The 19,224-nt window shown below is 42.0% G+C and overlaps 1 protein-coding gene across 4 annotated transcripts in view; it reads right to left on the minus strand.

The window, feature by feature from the left end:
- Window positions 1-217: 217 nt before the first annotated feature.
- PK3 (serine/threonine protein kinase 3) overlaps window positions 218-19,224 on the minus strand; it is a 94,004-nt gene continuing 74,997 nt past the window's right edge. For 2 of the 4 annotated variants that reach the window (XM_087671709.1, XM_087671707.1), the window contains 3 exons: window positions 4,856-5,044; window positions 4,080-4,204; window positions 222-1,393 (listed from right to left, as the gene is read on the minus strand). In XM_087671709.1, the coding sequence (XP_087527835.1) occupies window positions 1,171-1,393; window positions 4,080-4,204; window positions 4,856-5,044 (537 nt within the window). In that variant the 3' untranslated portion in view covers window positions 222-1,170. Of the gene's footprint in view, window positions 1,394-4,079; window positions 4,205-4,855; window positions 5,045-19,224 lie in introns of all 4 variants that reach the window. The other 2 variants (XM_087671708.1, XM_087671710.1) reach the window with 2 other exon arrangements.

The raw sequence follows: 19,224 nt of genomic DNA on the forward strand, positions 1-19,224 counted from the left end.
ATGGCTAACATTGTACATTAATTAACCAAGTGGTTAACATACAATAGGAGCCACCCCTAAATTGGGATTATAGCTAATGAATATCAAGGGGCTAACCATTGCTCATGTCAAATCATTTGCAAGCACAAGTCATTGGTTATCATTTTTCATAGTTTAGATGGATTGATAGCTGCATTAACATTACTCTTCTGTAAACATATTTAATAATTAGGATTTATTGTACTTTGTCAGGGATTAATTGACTACTAGCTAATTATAGTTTGTCATCCTTGTACATCTAAAGGTTAGTTGTCATCTCAATCCACACTAGAGATTCACACCAAATGTTAATATCGCATACCCGCTATTTTGAAAACCATTTGATAGGCAAAACAATTTTAAAATAGCCAAATTGCCTTACAATGCTCCAGAGCTCGTTCCTTAAACATGGCACAAGCTATTGTTACTAATCTCATCACTCTATTCTGTCACTTCTAGAGAAGTTTTGAAGGTCACTCCAAGTCATCCAAAGTAGCTGTAAGGCTTATTTTCACCCAAGCACACCACAACTACTGTTGTCCTCTTTGTCTTCAAATGAAAAGAGAAGGTTTTACTTCTCCTTTAACTAGGGCATTGCCATACTGAAATTTCAACTAGTCTGTATATGTAAAGCACTAACAGCAAGGACTCAGTAATGTACCAAGAAAGGAAGGCTATAAAACCAAAACCATCACGCTGTCAATCATGGCTTCTTCATAAACAAGGATTCTCCAACTGTACCTTGGCTTACCTTTCCTGCACTGAGAACCTGATTCCTTTTGCTTTAAGAGTTGCCACCCCAGGATTTGTTAATATTCTGTAGGTTTGTCAAATAATGTGTTCCCTGGGTCAATGAAAGGTCGTGATACCCAAAAGGCTGGATAGAGGATTGCCGTCCATTGCAGCTGCATCAGGTGATTCGATAAAATTGGATAAACACTCGATACAAAATAAGAATACCCAAGATTACAACCGTCATGAAATCCAGGACTTTAACATTACAGAAGTCAGAAAGATATTAACAGCTCAACTCTTCTACAACGTAGAAGCAGCAAAGGTCATCATAGTATTGCCCTCCATGCATGGATAAATGATACCTTCGGCTTAGATTTACCTTTTATCTTTGTGAATTCATCCATTCTTGCAGAGCTTTTAGGGCACTTTTGAAATAAGTTTGTCAACATGAATGATGACATCTTCAATGGTTGGGCGAAGTTGTACTTGTGGTTGGAGCATCCATGTTACAAACTGATGTAACGATTCAGGATATGGTAGTTTAGGGCCTTCTGGCCACTTTACTTGCCCACTCATTGCTGCTAGTTGCAGGCTTCCTCCAGATTCCCCCAATGCATATTCAAAAGGTGATACACCATACCTGAAAGTAAAAAGCTACCGTTAGTCATCTATACTTCTTTGGGCCAAACAGATACTTTTAAAACCTATTCAAAGTATGAAACATGCTTACAAAAAAGACCCTCATAAAAAGCCTTATCTGTTACAATCACATTATCTTAAGTGTATAAACATTGTTTAACTACACCATGTGGATTTTTATGGACATACGAACCAGAATGATGCTGCCATAAGGAAGCCCATAGAGCAAGAATTCCTAGCATTGTCGGCATTCAGCCACAGCTTGTAAATAAACTTTCTGGATCCATTGCTGTCCAGCAAAGGGACATATTCTAGCATGGTGGCTTAAAAGTCCAGATAGTCATGTTGGGTCCATTACTGTCAAAAGGCAGAACTGAAAACAGCTGACTGGTGCAGCTGAGTGGTAAAATAATGCAGAAAGCTACCTGTTATAGAGCTCAGAGCTCAGTACAAACAATCCCACATGCCTCATGCCCCGCGCACACCACACCCCCCCCCCCCCCCCCCCGAAAAAAAAAAAAAGTCCACTTTGTGCATATAGGACGGTGTGGTAATGCTCAGAATGGAGAGTTTAAACAGGGTGGAGATCATACAAGGTTGTGCCAAGCCCTTCACAAATTGACTCCAAATAGCAGTCCCACACCTTGTGGGGTGTGTTTATTATGTCCTACAGTGGCATCTGCTGCCTGATATCCTATAATGGTATCTGCTACCTGCCTAAATAAGGGTGCAATGGGTTGGACCACTCTAAAGGTGTATTTGCATCTTTGGAGGCTATAGCTTTGGTGTGGGCATTAAAAGCACACCAGGACTATTGTCAAGACTAGATCCAGCCTGCCTTTCCATCCATACAACTTCATTGGCCCAGCAATTCCTTTGTGGCCTGCCTTTCCATCCACACAACTTCATTGTCTCAGCCATTCCTTTGTGGCACCTTCAACAGGAGAGAAGCTACTGATAGCCTCAGTCCCAAGAGAGATCTTCGGAGGTACTGCAGTAGGGAATATTTCTAGCCTTCCAGAAGATCATGAATACAGATAGTCTAGCAGAGAAAAGAGGGTATGATCCATCTTATTCCAAATGGCCGGGACTGAATGGACATTAGGTAATGCAGACTGTCAGAGTTGTTGGGACAGACTACGAGATCATGGCCAAAGTAATTAGGTTGAGCCTGAAGCCTTATCTACAAGACTTCATCCATACCCTAGGCCATACATAATAGCAAGAACTTAGCCTACACTGGCAGAGATAAATTCTGGCTGCTTCAGATGGTATTTGAGTGGCAGTGTAAAGGAGAGGAAGTCGAACTTGTGCTTCTTATTCAATGTGTTGAAGGCCGGGGTATCAGCAACCAGAAAGATTCCAGAAAGAACTGGATATTGGCCCATCTCTCACCATTTTAAAGGGCATATAAGATACGAGCTGGGTTCATTGTTGTCTGATCCCCTGCTGGTAACTGTTGACCTTTTGCACCACCATCAGAACTTCCCCTCCTGCTAAGCAGGTGTGGCTGACTGTTTTGTCAGACACTAGGACTAGCTGTCACCTCTGATTAGAGTATGTGAGAACATTGGCACATTACTGAGGAACTGGCCAAGGAGATGACTAGCGACATGCAGCACCCCAGCACAGTACATGCTCTAGCTGAGAAGACAATAGAGCTTCTTCTGTACATTTACAAAACTGTCCCTTAATACTCCAAGCATAATCCTCATAAAAATGCTGTTTCTAAGTGGTTAGGATACCGGCAGTATTTGAAGGTTGCCCATTCTTTAAAGGGGCATGCCATCGTGCAGTGGATGTCCCTGTGAAGATAATGGACTGGCCAGGCAGCAGGGTGGCCTCAAAATCAGAGAGGACTTGAAAACGGATGCCTGGTTGGAGCAACTAGTTTCTGTGGTAACAAAGTTGAAGTTTGCATCCAGATATGCAGGCCTTGGGGTTTCCATTTCATCATGTTTTTGCTAGCTGCTTTGGCAGAACCGAACAGTTACTCAAGGGAATAAAGCAGGTTTTCCACATAGGTTCATACCACACCTGCCCTTGTCACTTACACAGCTTGTTAAAGTGGATGGCTATGCTATGCAAATTGTGATTAGTGCGAGTGGCAGCTTATTGAGGAAGGTTACTGTGGTTTTAACAAAAGTTCTACTTTATTCTAACCCAGTAATAATACAGCTTTGACCATCTTCTCTGCTAACTTGTCCGAAACTTCTTGCTCACTTGAATGGCCATCTCCAAGCTAGTCATATTGATCTATAATAATCACTCATTCTAACACACTCTCTCACATGGTTGTCACCTGGTTCATCTGCTGCAGGCAGGTCTGTCACAAGGTGGTTATAAGCGGGTGTATCTCTTAAATTCAGAAAAATTTCCACTGATTCATTGTCTTTCCTTGGTAAATCAGTTCAATTTTTTGGCAACACTTTATGTACCGGGATTAGAACTAAGTGCATAGCAGATAACGAGGTATAAACAGACTTGTGCAGAATTCCAACACATTTATGTGCACCAGGATTAGAGTGCACAGCAGATAAGTTATAAACGGATCATGCAGAATTCTGATATAAATTTACTATACCTGAAAGAACAAAAGATTTAAAAATCCAGGAGAGTGGAGAGTGCACCTAGATTTATAAAAAGAAAACAAAGTCAAGGTAACACAAGGTCGATGTGATTCTTACATAATTGCATACAGTGTACATCCAAGAGACCAGATATCAGTTCTTTCATCAATGTCACAGTGGCTTGAACAATCCCAAAGCTCTGGAGCTCGGTATGGGGCAGAACAGTGCTGAGCAGCCCATTCCTGCATTAAAATATTATTTCAGAGACTCCACAAGTCTAAGAGACATACACTAGAAAAGCATCCACATTTCATGCCTTCAATTTTTATTTGCTAGAGTCAGCATCACATCAGTGTCAGCTCACAGGAGTAGACTGTTTTACATATCCAGTCTGTATCAGCTCACAGCACATTTCTACATAACCAGTGGACATGACAACAGAGACACTGAACTTTCCACATATTTGCAGGATCAGTATGAAATGGCAGATATATTTGTGTCATATTAGTGGTACAGGCGTGGTCAAGTTGTGTGCTAATCAAAAAGGGGTAATAAGAGACTAGATATCACAATACAGTCTGAGAATGAGAAATTGCCAAAGTTCAAGTAATGCATCACAAAAACCAAAAGGTACATCTGTATAATGCTAAACTGGAAGGCACTACACCCGGAAAATTTAACTCACTGGCAAAAAAGTTAATGTACATCTCTTGATACTATGATGCTGGAAAACAGAAAGCTTCAAAGTCCATAGATCAGAGAGTATCAAGAAATAAAAATGCCAAATTTGGATGAACACGACAGAAAATTTGATTTTAGGTGCCTCTCTGGACAAAGGGAGCTACAAAACAAGAATTCAAAACGTTGAACTTAAGTCACTTCTCAAAATTCACCTGTAATTCAAGTGCTTCTGCACGTGATTGGATAGACCTTCGTGCAGGTGCTGCACTACCAAAATCCATTATAACAGCATGTGGAGCTCCACCATCTTTTCTGTTTGAAAGTAGTACATTCCCTGGCTTGAGATCATTGTGTGCATATGGAGGATCTGATGTATGCATTTGCTCTAGGCCAGCACAAATCTGCAATAAAAGGACATTTTCCAAAAAAACACATCAGCAATCCAGTGAGTAATACAAACCAAAAAAAACAAGCGGGCAGGAAAAGCAAATTAATTCAACCAAAAATAAGTCTTACAACCTTGCTCGTGATTTGTGACTAACAGAAAATATTTAATTTAATGATATACGATAAACCATTTTAACATACTGCCTAATAAAACACTAGGTTACTGAAAGCTTGCACAGAAAATAGTATGTATTAGCACATGCAGATGCACACGTGTGCACATGTGCCCATCTCTCCCCCCCCCCCCCCCCCCCCAAATTAAAGAACGCGCGCATGCGCACAGAGAACCTCTTGTAAATTTATTGCTCATTATCTCATTAAGTCAAAATTGTCAAAGAGATTAGACAGAGGTAAAACACATCCATAGCAAAAGCATCTAGATCAGTCATCACAAGTGTCGTAACAATCATATAGCTATTGCCACAGCAAAATTCTGAAATAGGCATATATACAACCGAATGACCAAGTACTCGTAAAAACACAATTCCTTTTGAGTCCTAACAGGTCACAGTCTACAAAGCCCAATATTTGACCCAATCAAAGAAGAGGTAATAATGAGGTATCCTAACAGGTCAGTCTACAAAGCCCAATGTTTGACCCAATCAAAGAAGAGGTAATAATGAGGTATCCTTCAAGAAAACCTTCCACATAGCTAGAAGAATTTCCCGAATGCTTGATCTAGAAATCTGGCATGCAATTCTTGAAAAGGATCATCCAATAACATCCAAGTTTTTGGGCGATACCAAACTAGATGTAGTACCGTCTCAAGTGGATGTGAGGCAAACAACAAGGCAGGGCAATGGATCATTTCACCAATGTTTGCCCCATAGGGAACACTCCAATTATACATCTTCAAAAAACACCTTTCCTTCCAGGGTTTTTTTTCCAAGTTTTACCAAGGTGTGATTTCCACCATATCAAGGCTTTATCCAAGTGCTGTCAAAAATAACATGTATGCTTTGATACCATGTCAAAATAGGCGACAGTGCAAAGAGACAATAGGGTTTGCAAGGAGTAACACAGAGTTTGTACAACAAACAATGAGAGAGAAGAGAAACTTAGAAACACAAGAACACGGTGATGATGCACAGAATCATGCTATGAGAAGAAAAGCTAATACAATGGAGCAAAAGCTCAAAAGATAGCTGCACTATCTTGTCTGAATCAAGCGGCAACACCTGTGGGAACCTACATAGTGAAGGGAGCGAAATGCAGTCCTCCGGACAATAGGCTATCGAAATAATCACTAGAAGGTGAAAGACAACTATCGAGGGAGTGGACCACAATCCTCTAATGCCATCGGAGATGTGGAAAATGATCACCAACTATTGAGGGAGTAAAATACAATCCTTTGATGCCAAGGAGTGACCTGAGTAGCAAAATGCAAATCCCAGAGTGTCGCAGCTATCAAACGCAAGGAGACCAGCCCAGATGTTGATGCCAGGTGGATAATGATGACGCTAGATGATGGAGGATGATCCGGGCTACAAGAAACGCACATCCCAACAACCTCTGTGAGACAGACAAGTGATATCAAGTGATGGAGGAGAAGCTAAGCTGCAAAAATGCAGGTCCCAACAGCCCCTATGATAGATGAGTGACACTAGGTGATGGAGACGGAGCCAAGCTGCAAAAATGCATGTCCCACCAGCCCTTGTGATAGACAAGTGATGAAATCACTCACGCTCGGTGATGGAGACTATCGCCAAAGGCTAGGATGCTAACACCAAGCAAGGAGAAGGCCTCCAAACTAAAAAATACAAGTGAAGGTGGAGCCTCAACGAGAAGGGTGTTGTTCCCAAGTAGATGATGGTGACACTAAGTGGAAGATGCTCCAAACGTAAGGCCTAATGCTAGAATAGGGTGCCTGAAGGAGAAGAGGAAGGGTGAAGACAACCACGAGCCATCAACCGCAATGTCCTCCTGAAAGGTTGAGGGTAGTGGAAGGGACTAGTGAGAGAAGTGAAGGGTGTCTAATGATGGAAGAAGAGGGGTGAAAAATGACTGAAGAGAGTGGTGGTAGGAGTGTAGAATGAATGAAGTGACTATCTATTTATAGGTATAAGCTGTCTAGGGTGGTGCACCACTATGTGGGCGCCCACTGAAAAAGTGGCCAAAATGTAGGCACCAGCCCTAAAATGACGTATGTGAACTGAAGAAATGGTTTCTCAACACCCCTTCTCACGCCCAAAAAGGGATTAAGAAAGAGAAGCGAAGAGAGAATCGATGAAGAGGTAGAGGATCCCAAAGCTCCAAGAGTTCCATTCTAAAGGTAACCTATAGTAAGGAACAGTAGACGGGATGTACTATAGAATTGGACTCCACCTCATAGAGAAGCCACTAGCTCTGTAACTCCATGCTGGAAGGAATTTTAAGGTCTCGTCACCAAGTCAAGGTTAGACCTCCAAGACCCCATTCTAGGTAGTCTCTAAAGATCTTGGGTATCACAAGGAGAAATGACTACTCAAGGACAGCCATCCCAAAAGAGTAAATGGTGGGTGACAAACGTCATGATGAGGAGGTGTCCCCCTTTGAAGGTGGTGGGGAAGGGCCCCTCTCTAAAGCTGAACAAGTAGAAGCCTCCTCTAAGGGCAAAGAGAGTACATTCCCCTCTACGAGAAATAGGGAATGCAAATACTTATGGATCATGGACTCCGAATCAATGCCGTTGGTCCTACTGAAGAAGGTATCTAGAGTATCGAAAATATCAAAGAACTCCCATAGGTGGCCTCTCGAACCTAAGAAGTCGAGGGTGGGAAAAAGGGAGACTCCAGCTGAGTGGGCAACAGTCACTCTCTCTTAGTGGAGTGGATTGCGGAGCCGAAGTAATGGAGGGTGTTGAACAACCACTATCTCTTGAAGGAGCGGACTGCCAAGGGGACGGTATCCAACAACCACTGTCTCTCAATGGAGCAGACTGCAGAACCGCAAGTTGTTCAGGTGGCATTCCTGAAACCCTAAAAGAAGTAGAAGCAACCTCCATAGCACATTGCAGTGGTCACAAGGAGGCCATGGTACTAGTTGATTCTCTTGTGGCTCGAAAGGGCTTAGTACACATCGGAAGGGAGGTGAGCCCTGAAGTGGAAGCACAAGTGGGAGAAAAAGCTATGGTGGAATAAAAGTAAGAGAAAGAGAGGCACACACAATGTGGGAACTCCAACAATCACAATGTATGACCAGCCTTCCCTTTATTCAAATGTCACAGAAAGAATAAAGAATGAAGTAACACTGATAGACGCCCATGTTGTGCTAAGAAATGCACTTAGTCACTTAAACAGCCCCAAAGCATGCTTATTTTAGGCTTATTTTAGCCAAAACCCTAAAATGGGGAGCGGATCGAGAGAGTTAAGTGGGAGAGGATCTAGAACCCTAATTTTCTATAAATTGGCAGCCAACCTCCACTCTTCCCTTAACCTTGTTTTTTGCAGATTTCAGGTGTTTCAGCTTGATGCCCACACCCCGTTCGCGGAGGACATCTCAGCCGAAGCTGTCCATTGCTGTCTCCATCAGTTCGCGCCTGATTTCCAGCCCTCTTCACGCAGTTTGGAGCTGATTTTAGTCAAGCGACTACTATTCCTGTGCAGACCTGTTGCCGTACAGCCTCCCACGTCATCACAGTCCTGCTGCCTACGTTTTCAGTCTTTCTCTCTCCTGCAGGCTGTCCTGCCTACGTTTTTAGTCTTTCTCTCACCTGCTGCCTACTTTTTTAGGCCTTCTCTCTCCTACAGGCTGTCCTGCTTGCGTTTTTAGTCTTTCTCTCTCCTCACTACTGTCTACATCAGATCCAGCTTCTCACTGTTGCGTTTGCTGGTGTTCGATATTTGGAGGCTGCCTTGTTGCAATTCGGGATCCGTTCAGAGTACGACACACTCTCCAAATCATTACCCCTGCCCTGATCCTTGAGATACAGGAGTTTGAGGTTTAGTATTCATTCACTACATAGTGTGTTTGCTGCATGAGCATCGTATTATTCAGTGGTTATATCACTTCATTTATTCACTGTGTTCATTGTCTCTGAGTTACCCAACCCTAACTGTTTTCTTTTATCAGTCTATGCTTTGTAGGGTATTTCTTAATATGGTATCAGAGCCTGGTATTCTCTGAGAAACCTAGGTCTTTGATCTAAAAGCTCTACACAAGAAGAAAGAACAACAGTAGGTTCAAATGATTTCGAATACAACAACACCGATTCAGTCTCCAAGACCAACTATGCAGAGAACTGAGCAAGAGTGGGCTGATCAGCTTGCTCCACAAAGTTTCGACATGGTGGATGATACTTCTGATTACGTGGAAGAAGAGCTAGGTAAGCTGACCTCTGAAGGATATAAATTGATCAAAGCTTATAGACGAAAGAAAATTGAGAAGCTCGATCAAAGGATTGCCCTTCAAGAAAATCTCCTAAATGAAGGTATGCATGAATTTCTCTCTTCAGATTTTGCGCGTAAGTTTGATGATATTGCAGGGCCGTCGAGACCTCCATCAGGGATGGGCCCCCTGTTGGAAAACAAGACCCAGAGTATATGTTCATTTATTTCATCCACTCTGATGCAAGGTACGTTAGATTCATCTTTTGTGCCTTCTTCTTTTACTTCTTCTGCTTTGCAATATTCTGATAAAGATCATGTGGAAGAAAGAGTACAATCTGTTGACTACAGAAAAGGTCCTCTTGAGAACAAATTCTTGTATGTTAACACACGTCGTGGGGATTATAAGAAAAAGCCAAGTACCTCTTCTTCTAACCTTCCTTTTCAGTCTACTTCACAAAATCAGAATGAATTTTGTGTTCTTTTTTCTTCATTGCATGGTACATCATCATCTTCACATTTTCATTTCCAATCATTAAATGATAAAAGTGAATAAAATGCATCTACACCTCATTTTCAAAACCCACCCATCCCACCACATTCATCTGCTGCTTCTCCACTTCCATTCACACCATTTACTTTTCCATTTTAGACACCTTATATCACACCGCACATCACACCAGGGGGTTATGGAAACATAGGCACATCCTTTAGGACCTTGTCCTTACCTCTACTAGGTGGTGTTCCACCTACTTCACACACACTTTCGGGATCATTACAGTCTGGGTATCCTCCCCCAGTCTCTCCCGAGTGTGAATCAGTTGACTCCACATTTTGCCTCCATGGCTTTCCCTAGTGGACCTTGTGGTCATACTGTTGTGCCCCAGCCTCACTTTGCACAGGGCTTCCATGTCCCAGTGCCTTCACATACACGAGCTCCTTATGGAAACATTCATGTTCCAGTGCCTCCACCTCAATCGGCACTCATTGGACACTCACAACCTACTTCTGCCTACCCATCTTTTCCAACTCCTTATCAGACACATCCACCTCCACCATCTTACCATTCATAATTTTATCCACCACATTCATCTTATCATACCTACTCGACACCTCATGGTTCTAGCTCGTCTTCTGCCAAGCATGCATTTAATGACAAGACTCGTTTTAACGGGTCAAACTTTACTACTTGGTCGAACTTGATGAGACATGTCATTGACTCCCAGAACCTATGGGATCTTGTGCAAGGGTTGAAACCCCAACCTAATCCCACACTTGTTCCATACGAGGTTGTCCGCTCATGGAAGGCTAGGAATGCCTCCGCTATTGTCGAGCTGATGTAGGGCTAAATGCCTAAGTTTCATTCTCAGCATCAGCATTTTGACTTAGCCTCAGAGTGATGGGCACACTTGACTGACCGCTATGCGACTCGGAATAGGACCCGTCGTATTAATCTTGACCATGAGCTTCAGTTTTTCAAAATCACTGACCGGGATGACTTGAAAGTCAAGTTGGCTGAGTTTCGGCATCTCCTCGTTGAATTCTCCACTACAGGGACTCCTAAGCCCTCTGACGATCAGGTCACATTGTTCCTAAACAAACTTCCTAGGAAATACTTCAATTTTGTGAAAGGCATAATTTCAAAACCTACCATGCCTACATTCTATGAATTTGAGTGTCAGCTGTTGTATTACGCACGATTGTTCGATCACTTTCATATGAATTCCTCTTCATAGGGGACTCTTGTTGCTCATTCTCAGAAAGGGCAACAAAGGAAGGGAAAACAAAACCAAATCTCCACTCAAAATCAAAATCACAATCAAAATCAATCCGGGAAATCACAATGAACATCCCAATCTCTCAAACTTGGGTGGCAGAATGTACCTAAAAAGAATAGGTATTGTCAACATTGTCAAAAGGCTGGCCATGTTGACGAGGAGTGTCGATCAAAGGCAAGAGGCACAACACCAAAACCTAAGTCTCAGACCCCCGCCCCTCAGTCGGGCAACTCCCTGCAAGGGAGACAGGGTGATAGCAAGGGGTAATTTAAAGGTCAGACTCACACTACTACCGCACAGCCATCTCAGTCGACAACGTTCTCAACTCCAGAGGGCTTGTCTAACTGGTTTGCAAAGGCCCACATCGTCTCCATAGAGACATCAAATGCGAGTTTCGTCCATAACTGTGAGTTGCCTCCCGACGAGGTTAGAGGCCCACTTGACACAGCCAAGCACTTCAGCTTCTGTTTGGATTGTGGACAGTGGAGCTACACATCACATGACTCCTATAGAGGACATCTTCCATACCCGAGCCCCTACAGCCAGGCAGATCCGCATAGGAAACAACTCCTCGGTCAAGATTCAGGCACAAGGTTGCATCAGTTTTGCCACTGATAAGAGTCTAGATCTGGCTATGCTGGACAATGTATATCATGTCCCTCAGCTTGGGGTGAACTTGTTATCTGTTCAGTAGCTTTGCCGGTTGGGGCGAGCGGTTTTCTTTACAGTGACCATAGTTGAGATGCTTGACTCTCTGACTGGTTTAGTGATTGCTCGTAGTGAGGCACACCCTAATGGCCTATACCACATGACACACTTTCTGACCGAGCCGACATGCTATGTAGATCAAAAAGGGCATGTGGCTTTTTCTTCTTCCACTTGTTGGAGGAGAGAGTCACTTGTGAAGCCTTTATTTTGGTGGCAAAACTTTGGATACTCACAGGAGACCCTTCAGCCCTTAGCCATGAGGGTCCTTGCCCAGGATTGCTCTTCGGGTGCATGTAAGAGAAACTGGAGTACTTATTCTCTCATTTACACAAAGATTCGAAATCGGCTTAGCACACGACAGTTAGAGAAGCTAGTCTATTGCCGCACTAACTTACGCATGATGAGGGCTATGATGAGCATGGATAATCCAAGGCAGGTAAAGCTTAAACACTTAACCATAACATTTAAAATTTGTTGTTTTAACTTTTAAACTTTGAACTTTGAAGTTTTAACTTTATACTTTACAATTTAGACTTTCGCGTTTGGTATTTACAATGAATCATGATCAATCTTACATGCATCACTGCATTGTGTAGGTGAATGTTAATAAATTCAAGTTGACGGGCGACACTCTTCCGAGTGTACATAAGGAGGTGGACAACGAGGAGGAGATGATTTTTGCAATACTCTATAGAGAGCGTATAGCAATAGATACTCGTGACACTCACAATTGGCGTGCTCGTGGGTGAGAAATTCAAGTAGGTGGTAGCAAGGGCATGGTCATTTGACGCCCTCCATCATTGAGGAGGGGTGGTTCAAGTGGCTTGAAAACATATATAAGGCGGGACTCTAGTAGCTCACATCCTGTGCCTCGTGATGACATCCCCCCTTGCCTATACAGCCACCACCTAGGAAGCCATCATTTGATGATGATGGTAACCTCATCAGTGAGGATGAGTACGAGTCTGTCTCATCATCGGATGCAGAGGAGTGATCTTCAAACTCTCTTGATGAGCACTCATATGGTTCTGATGATGATGATAGTAATGCCTCATCATAGATTCATCATTCATATGACATAGGTCTCTTTTTTTTTATTATATTAGATATACTAGACTGTAGTTGTATGATGTAGCGCATGTTTTGCGTAGCCCATGCAAGTCGCGACCGCGATGGTCACCCTCATGTATTCATCTTATTCTGTAATGAAATGGCTATTTTCACTTTAAACATGTATTCTATGATCTATCATTTAATGATTTATGGTTTTTGTTATTTTAAAAATCATCTCTTTTTTTTTGTACTAATATCGTACTGTACCTTATAAAATCATAAAGTACCAATTAGTACCATACTTTATCGTACCGTACCGTATTGTACCTTTCCTACCTGACAACTATGATGGGCGGCTAGGCAAAGGCGCCTTTACTCCTCCCAACCTCCCACTTAAAGGCGAATCTGCCTTAGTGAGGAGTGAAAAGAAAAAAGAAAAGAGAGTACAACATATACATAGATACAACAGAAATAAGGCAAGATGTCATCTCATCCAACACCCATCAACCTCCTAAGGAAGGCAAAGCGCTCTGTAGAGAGGCTTTTCGTGAGCAAGTCTGCAGGATTCTGGTCAATTGAGATCTTGACAAGGTCAATAGATCTGTCCTCAATGACCTCACAAATGAAGTGATACCTCACCTCAATGTGTTTCGTCTTCGAATGGAAGACGGGATTCTTGGCTAACTGGATAGCACTCGTAGAATCTGAATGCAGTGTAAAGGTAGCATCTACAATACCAAGGTCAGCAACCAAACGACCCAACCAAATGGCCTCCTTGCAAGCCTTAGTCGCTGCAACGTACTCGGCCTCTGTAGTAGAAAAGGCCATGCATTTCTACACTCTAGACATCCATGAAACAGCATCTCCAGCAAAAGTGAACACATAGCCAAAAGTGGACTTCCTACTATCTGCATGTTCTGCATAGTCAGAGTCAGTGTATCCCATGACTCCTGTATCCTAGCTACTATAACATATGCACATATCAACAGTACCCTTCAGGTACCTCATGATACCCTTCACAGTATCCCAATGTCTCTTACCGAGTGTAGCCATATAATGTGCCACAACACTAACTGCAAATGCAATATTTGGACGGGTAGCTATCATGGCATACATAAGACTGCCCACTGCGGATGCATAGGGAATCTTGGCCCTCTGCTCATCTGTCTACAAACAATCGGTCTGTGATACCTTCACATGAAAAGGCAATGGACAGCCAATAGGATTCACATCCTGCATATGGAAGTGCTCAAGGACTCTAGAAATATACTCCTTTTGTGACAAATAGAGTAGTCCCTGAGACTTGTTACGCGTAATACACATACCAAGTATATGAGAGGCATGTCCCAGATCTTTCATCTCAGAGCTCTTCTTGAGCTGATGTCATGAGGATATGTATTTTAGAAACCTCACTTAACATGTGGATTAATTTTCATTCACATGGTTAAGTAAATGTTACGCATGTGAGATGTAACTGGGTTTAGAGTAAATTTACGAACCTGAGACCTGAGGAAATCACGGGATGTCAAAGGCAAAAGTTGCTATAAGTTATGCCGCACAGGTACTTGGTGGTATCTAGTGCCAGTTGTTGACCTAGATCATTCATTTGGCGATAAGTGTCAATTTGGTGACATTAGGAAAGTGGCGTTTAATTGTACCTAACGTCAATCTAATGGTCAAAGATGGCGCAAAGACACTCGAGAATGGAAGTTGCCTAGCAAAACATTTATTTGCAGCCATCAATTCCCTACATTGTGCCAATGTTTTCGAGCGCTTTCTTTGTTGTTTTGGCCTCTTTTCATGCTGATTTTAAGATCTGCTCCTTTTCTCAACCTTAAATAACTTTTGATTCGGCTTCTCCCCACTCTCTAGGAAGCCCAAATCCTTTCCATACAGCAAAGCATCGGCTGTAGCAGTAGACTCTATGAGCTGAGACATGCTAGACATGGTGGATTTAACGCAAGAAAAGCAAAAGAGGGCAGCTAATTGCCACAAACGTGCTTTGCAGTTTGCAAAGGGTAATTATGTATTGCTTTGTTTTGAAAAGGCAAGGCTGAAAAAGATAAAAGGAAGAGAAAGATTATATTCGAAGTTGAGTATGAGATACCATGGGCCCTTCTAGGTGTTGAAGAAGATCGGCGATGTGGCATATCGGCTAAAATTACCTCCACATCGGCGGATACACAATGCCTTTCATGTTAGTTTGTTGAGGCCTTTTCATGGTGATGTACCAAAGGATATGACTGCTGAAATTTAGCCTGAGGTTAAGGAGCTAGATGAGATTTTGGTACCCAAGCAGATTTTGGCACATAAGAAAAAAAATGTCAAAGGTAAAGTTTCCATGAGATACTTGGTAAATTTTCAAAATTATTCACCAATGGATGCCGAATCGATGGAAGAGGATGACTTAGCAAACCATCCTCAATTGTTGCAGCTTTACCTAGATGCCTTTCAATCAGAGCCGACTTTAGTTCAGGCTCCATCAGGTTCAACAGAGCAAGGACCCGGAGTATTGCCTCATGCTCAAGGGAAAGGTAGCACTTCCACTCCTTCAGTTATGGACAACTCTCGTAGGTAGTGGATTTATGATGTATTCGGCATGCATCCAAGGTACTGCACTGACAGTTTGTTTGCCGTGAGGTCACTACTTAGTGTACTAGTCACTGTGAGATGTATGCAGATGAGTATGAGTTTCACCCATGCACTAGAACTATACTTTTGTATCAGCTTATGATCAATTTTAGCATGAATTTTGCCTCAATTTTGAGACAAATTCTGATCAGTTTCAGGTTAGTTTTTGATTAGCTTGAGAACCATTTATGGTCACTTTTGGGATCAATTTTGCATCAGTTTTTGCATTGATTGCTAATCAATTTTTGCAATGAGTTTGTGTTCAATTTGGGGTCACATTTGCAGCTGTTTGTGATCAGTTCTCAGATCAGCAAGTGATCAGTTTATGATCAGATTATGCTCAATTTTCAATGGTTTACATCTGGTTCCATGGACAACAACATATGTTATGATGCCATTGATGTTTTAGCAATGGTTTATGCTTGGTTATGCTATGCTATGGTTTGGTTTTTCCAAATGAGTTGAGCTCATGAGAAATAGACTTGTCACATGATAAATCTGGTAGTGTTTTTGAGATTCTTTGTGAGTCTTATGTTATGTTATGATTCAGGAATGTACTTGATAGCAAGAGCATTGAGCTAGTCAAGGTACATACAGATAATAACCCTGCAGGTCTTCTCATGAAGGATCTTCCAGTAAAGCGGTATGCTCATTGCTGCCAAATGATGGGGGTTGGATAGTATATGTATATTTCAGCTTTATACATACATAGACTTAGCTGATTCTTTCCTCTACCTTTAGGCATGTTGCCTTTAGGTGGGAGATTGTTGGGAATAAAGACTCACTATGCCTTTTACGGTGTTCGTGTATGTATGCACCCTTACACTTATACTTTATATATATATATATATATATATATATATATATATATATATATATATATATATATATATATATATAAAATCAAAAAACCTAAAGTGGTACACTTTATCATTGTACCCACACATTGATAGTCATGCTCTTACTCTCTTTCTCGTTCTCTACTCTAAACTCTGCACTATACCCCCTCTCTCACTGTGCACATCTTAGTTGTACTCTATCTCGATCCTCGCACATATTTGTCTTCATGATACACTCTCCCTTGTGCTTTGGATTGATTGGGAAGAGGATAAATCCCTCCAACTTTCCCTTTCACTTTGCAAGGGGGTGGCTTTTCTCTTGATGGTGGTATGATATTGTTTACAGTTTGATTCAAAGACTATGTATTTATTTTGTACTTTGTATCATCATCTGCATCATCAGGATGACGGTGATTGTAAAAGGGTGCTTAGGCAAGTAAACAATTCTCCTATGAGAGTACTATCCAAGTGGCACCATTGCATCCTATTTTTCATGAGCATGATCATTTGCATTGCCTCTTGCATAACTCCAATGTATCAGCATTCTGTGCTTGTAAACATGCATCTGTTCATATTTATCCCCTTTTAGTCCTTTGGAGTGGTCAACTCTACATTCACCTATTTCAACCCCAAATCTATGCCAAATGCATAATAGGACTAAACTGCCTCATACAGGAATAGAGTAAACTGCATCAGGCAATGCAAAAAATACCTAATGCCTCATCAAGCAACTAGTAAGAAACTCAGAGCATAGTTGTTAGGTACGAAAGGTACAATACGATACGGTATGATAAAATACGGTACTAAATGGTACCTTATGATTTTATAAGGTATGGTACGATATTAGTACGAAAAAAATTTAAGAGGATGTTTTAAATAACAAAAACCATAAATCATTAAATGATAGATCATAGAATACATGTTTAAAGTGAAAATAGCCATTTCATTACAGAATAAGATAAATACATGAGCGTGACCATTACGGTCGCATGGGCTATGCAAAACATGCGATATAACTATAGTCTAGTATATCTGATACAAAAAAAAGAGACACCTATGAATCTATAATAGGGCATCACTATCATCATCATTGTCATTATCATCAGAACCATCTGAGTGCTCATCAAGAGAGTCTGAAGATGACTCCTCGGAATCCAATGATGAGACACACTCATACTCATCCTCACTAATAAGGTTACCATCATTATCAAATGATGGCTCCCTAGGTGGTGATTGTGTAGGCAAGGGGGGGATGTCATCATGAGGCACCGAATATGAGCTACTAGAGCCCCGCCTTACATATGCCTGTAAGCCACTCGAACCACCCCTCCTCGATGATGAAGGGCATCGAATGACCATACCCTTGCTACCACCTACTCGAACTCCTCCCCACGAGCATGTTCACTGCAAGTGTCACGAATATCTGCTGTTATAAGCTCTCTATAGAGCTCTGCAAAAATCATCTCCTCCTCGTCCACCTCCTCATGTATACTTGGAAGAGATTCACCTACACAATGTAGTGATACACGTAAGGTTGATCATTGTAAATGTTGAAGTCTAAATTGTAAAGTATAAACTTCAAAGTTCAAAGTTTAAAAGTTAAAACAACAAATTTTAAATGTTCTGGTTAAGTGTTTAAACTTTACCTGCTTTGGACTACCCGTGCTCATCATAGCCCTCATCATGCATAAGTTAGTGTGGCAATAAACTAGCTTCTCTAACTATCATGTGCTAAGCCGATTGCGAATCTTTGTGTGAATGAGAGAATAGGCACTCCAATTTCTCTCACATGCACCCGAAGAGCAATCCTAGGCAAGGACCCTCGTGGCTAAGGGCCGAAGGGTCTCCAATGCATATCCAAAGTTTTGCCACCAAAATAAAGGCTTCACAAGTGACTCTCTCCTCCAACAAGTGGGAGAAGCAAAAGCCACATGCCCTCTCTGATCTGCATAGCATCCTAGCTCCTCCAGCACTACATTGTGGTCATCCACAGGGACCACACGAGTCAAATAAGCAAGCTGGTCTGAATAAAACTCTCTATCATCCATGATCGCCAGCGACTTGTAGGCCAGATGTACCAGTGCGGCAAAACCATGGATGGGCTTATGCATTCATGCCTATCTCCTCTCTACTATCTCTAAAATATGTGCACACTCTGTCTCTGTGATCACTGTACAAGCACGTGCCTCCACCAATGTCGCTCTAAAGAAGTGAACAAGAAGGCCCATGGTGGACCCCTCGCAATCACTCATACGTAACACCCTATAAAAGGGAGTCATGACGACAATGACAACGGCACAGACTTTTTGCCAAAACTGCTTATTAAGGCACAAGCGTTGCATGGCTTTGGCCTCCTTTGTCTCATACTCATCCCACTCATTCCATAGAGTGGACAGCACTATCAACCGCACCTCATAAAGGTGCTCCAACAATAACCACATGTAAGCAAAGCGAGTTGAAGAAGGCTTCTTCAACTCCAGTGTGCTATACTCACGATATATCGCAAGCACCTTTACCTTTACCGTGAAGAATGTGACAATTGATGTAGCTTTGGAGACCACCCTCTTCACCCACTTGAGCTTCCCAATGTCCTCCATGAGCAAGTCCAAACAATGACTTGCACATGGAGTCTACACAATCATAGGGAACTCGGCCTCAAGTAAACGGCCCATGGGCCAACAATTCGATGCATTGTCAGTAACAACTTGCACCACATTTGAGGGGCCCACCTACAACCACAATTTACAAATAACAAGTATACTTATTACTAATAATACTTGAAAAATGGAGGTTAGAGAGAGAAAGAGTCTAGAGAGAGTTG

The sequence above is a fragment of the Lygodium microphyllum genome, chromosome 29 (genome assembly GCF_053477565.2).
Source record: "Lygodium microphyllum isolate KBCC chromosome 29, Lygodium_microphyllum_v1.1.10, whole genome shotgun sequence".
NCBI lineage: Eukaryota > Viridiplantae > Streptophyta > Polypodiopsida > Schizaeales > Lygodiaceae > Lygodium > Lygodium microphyllum.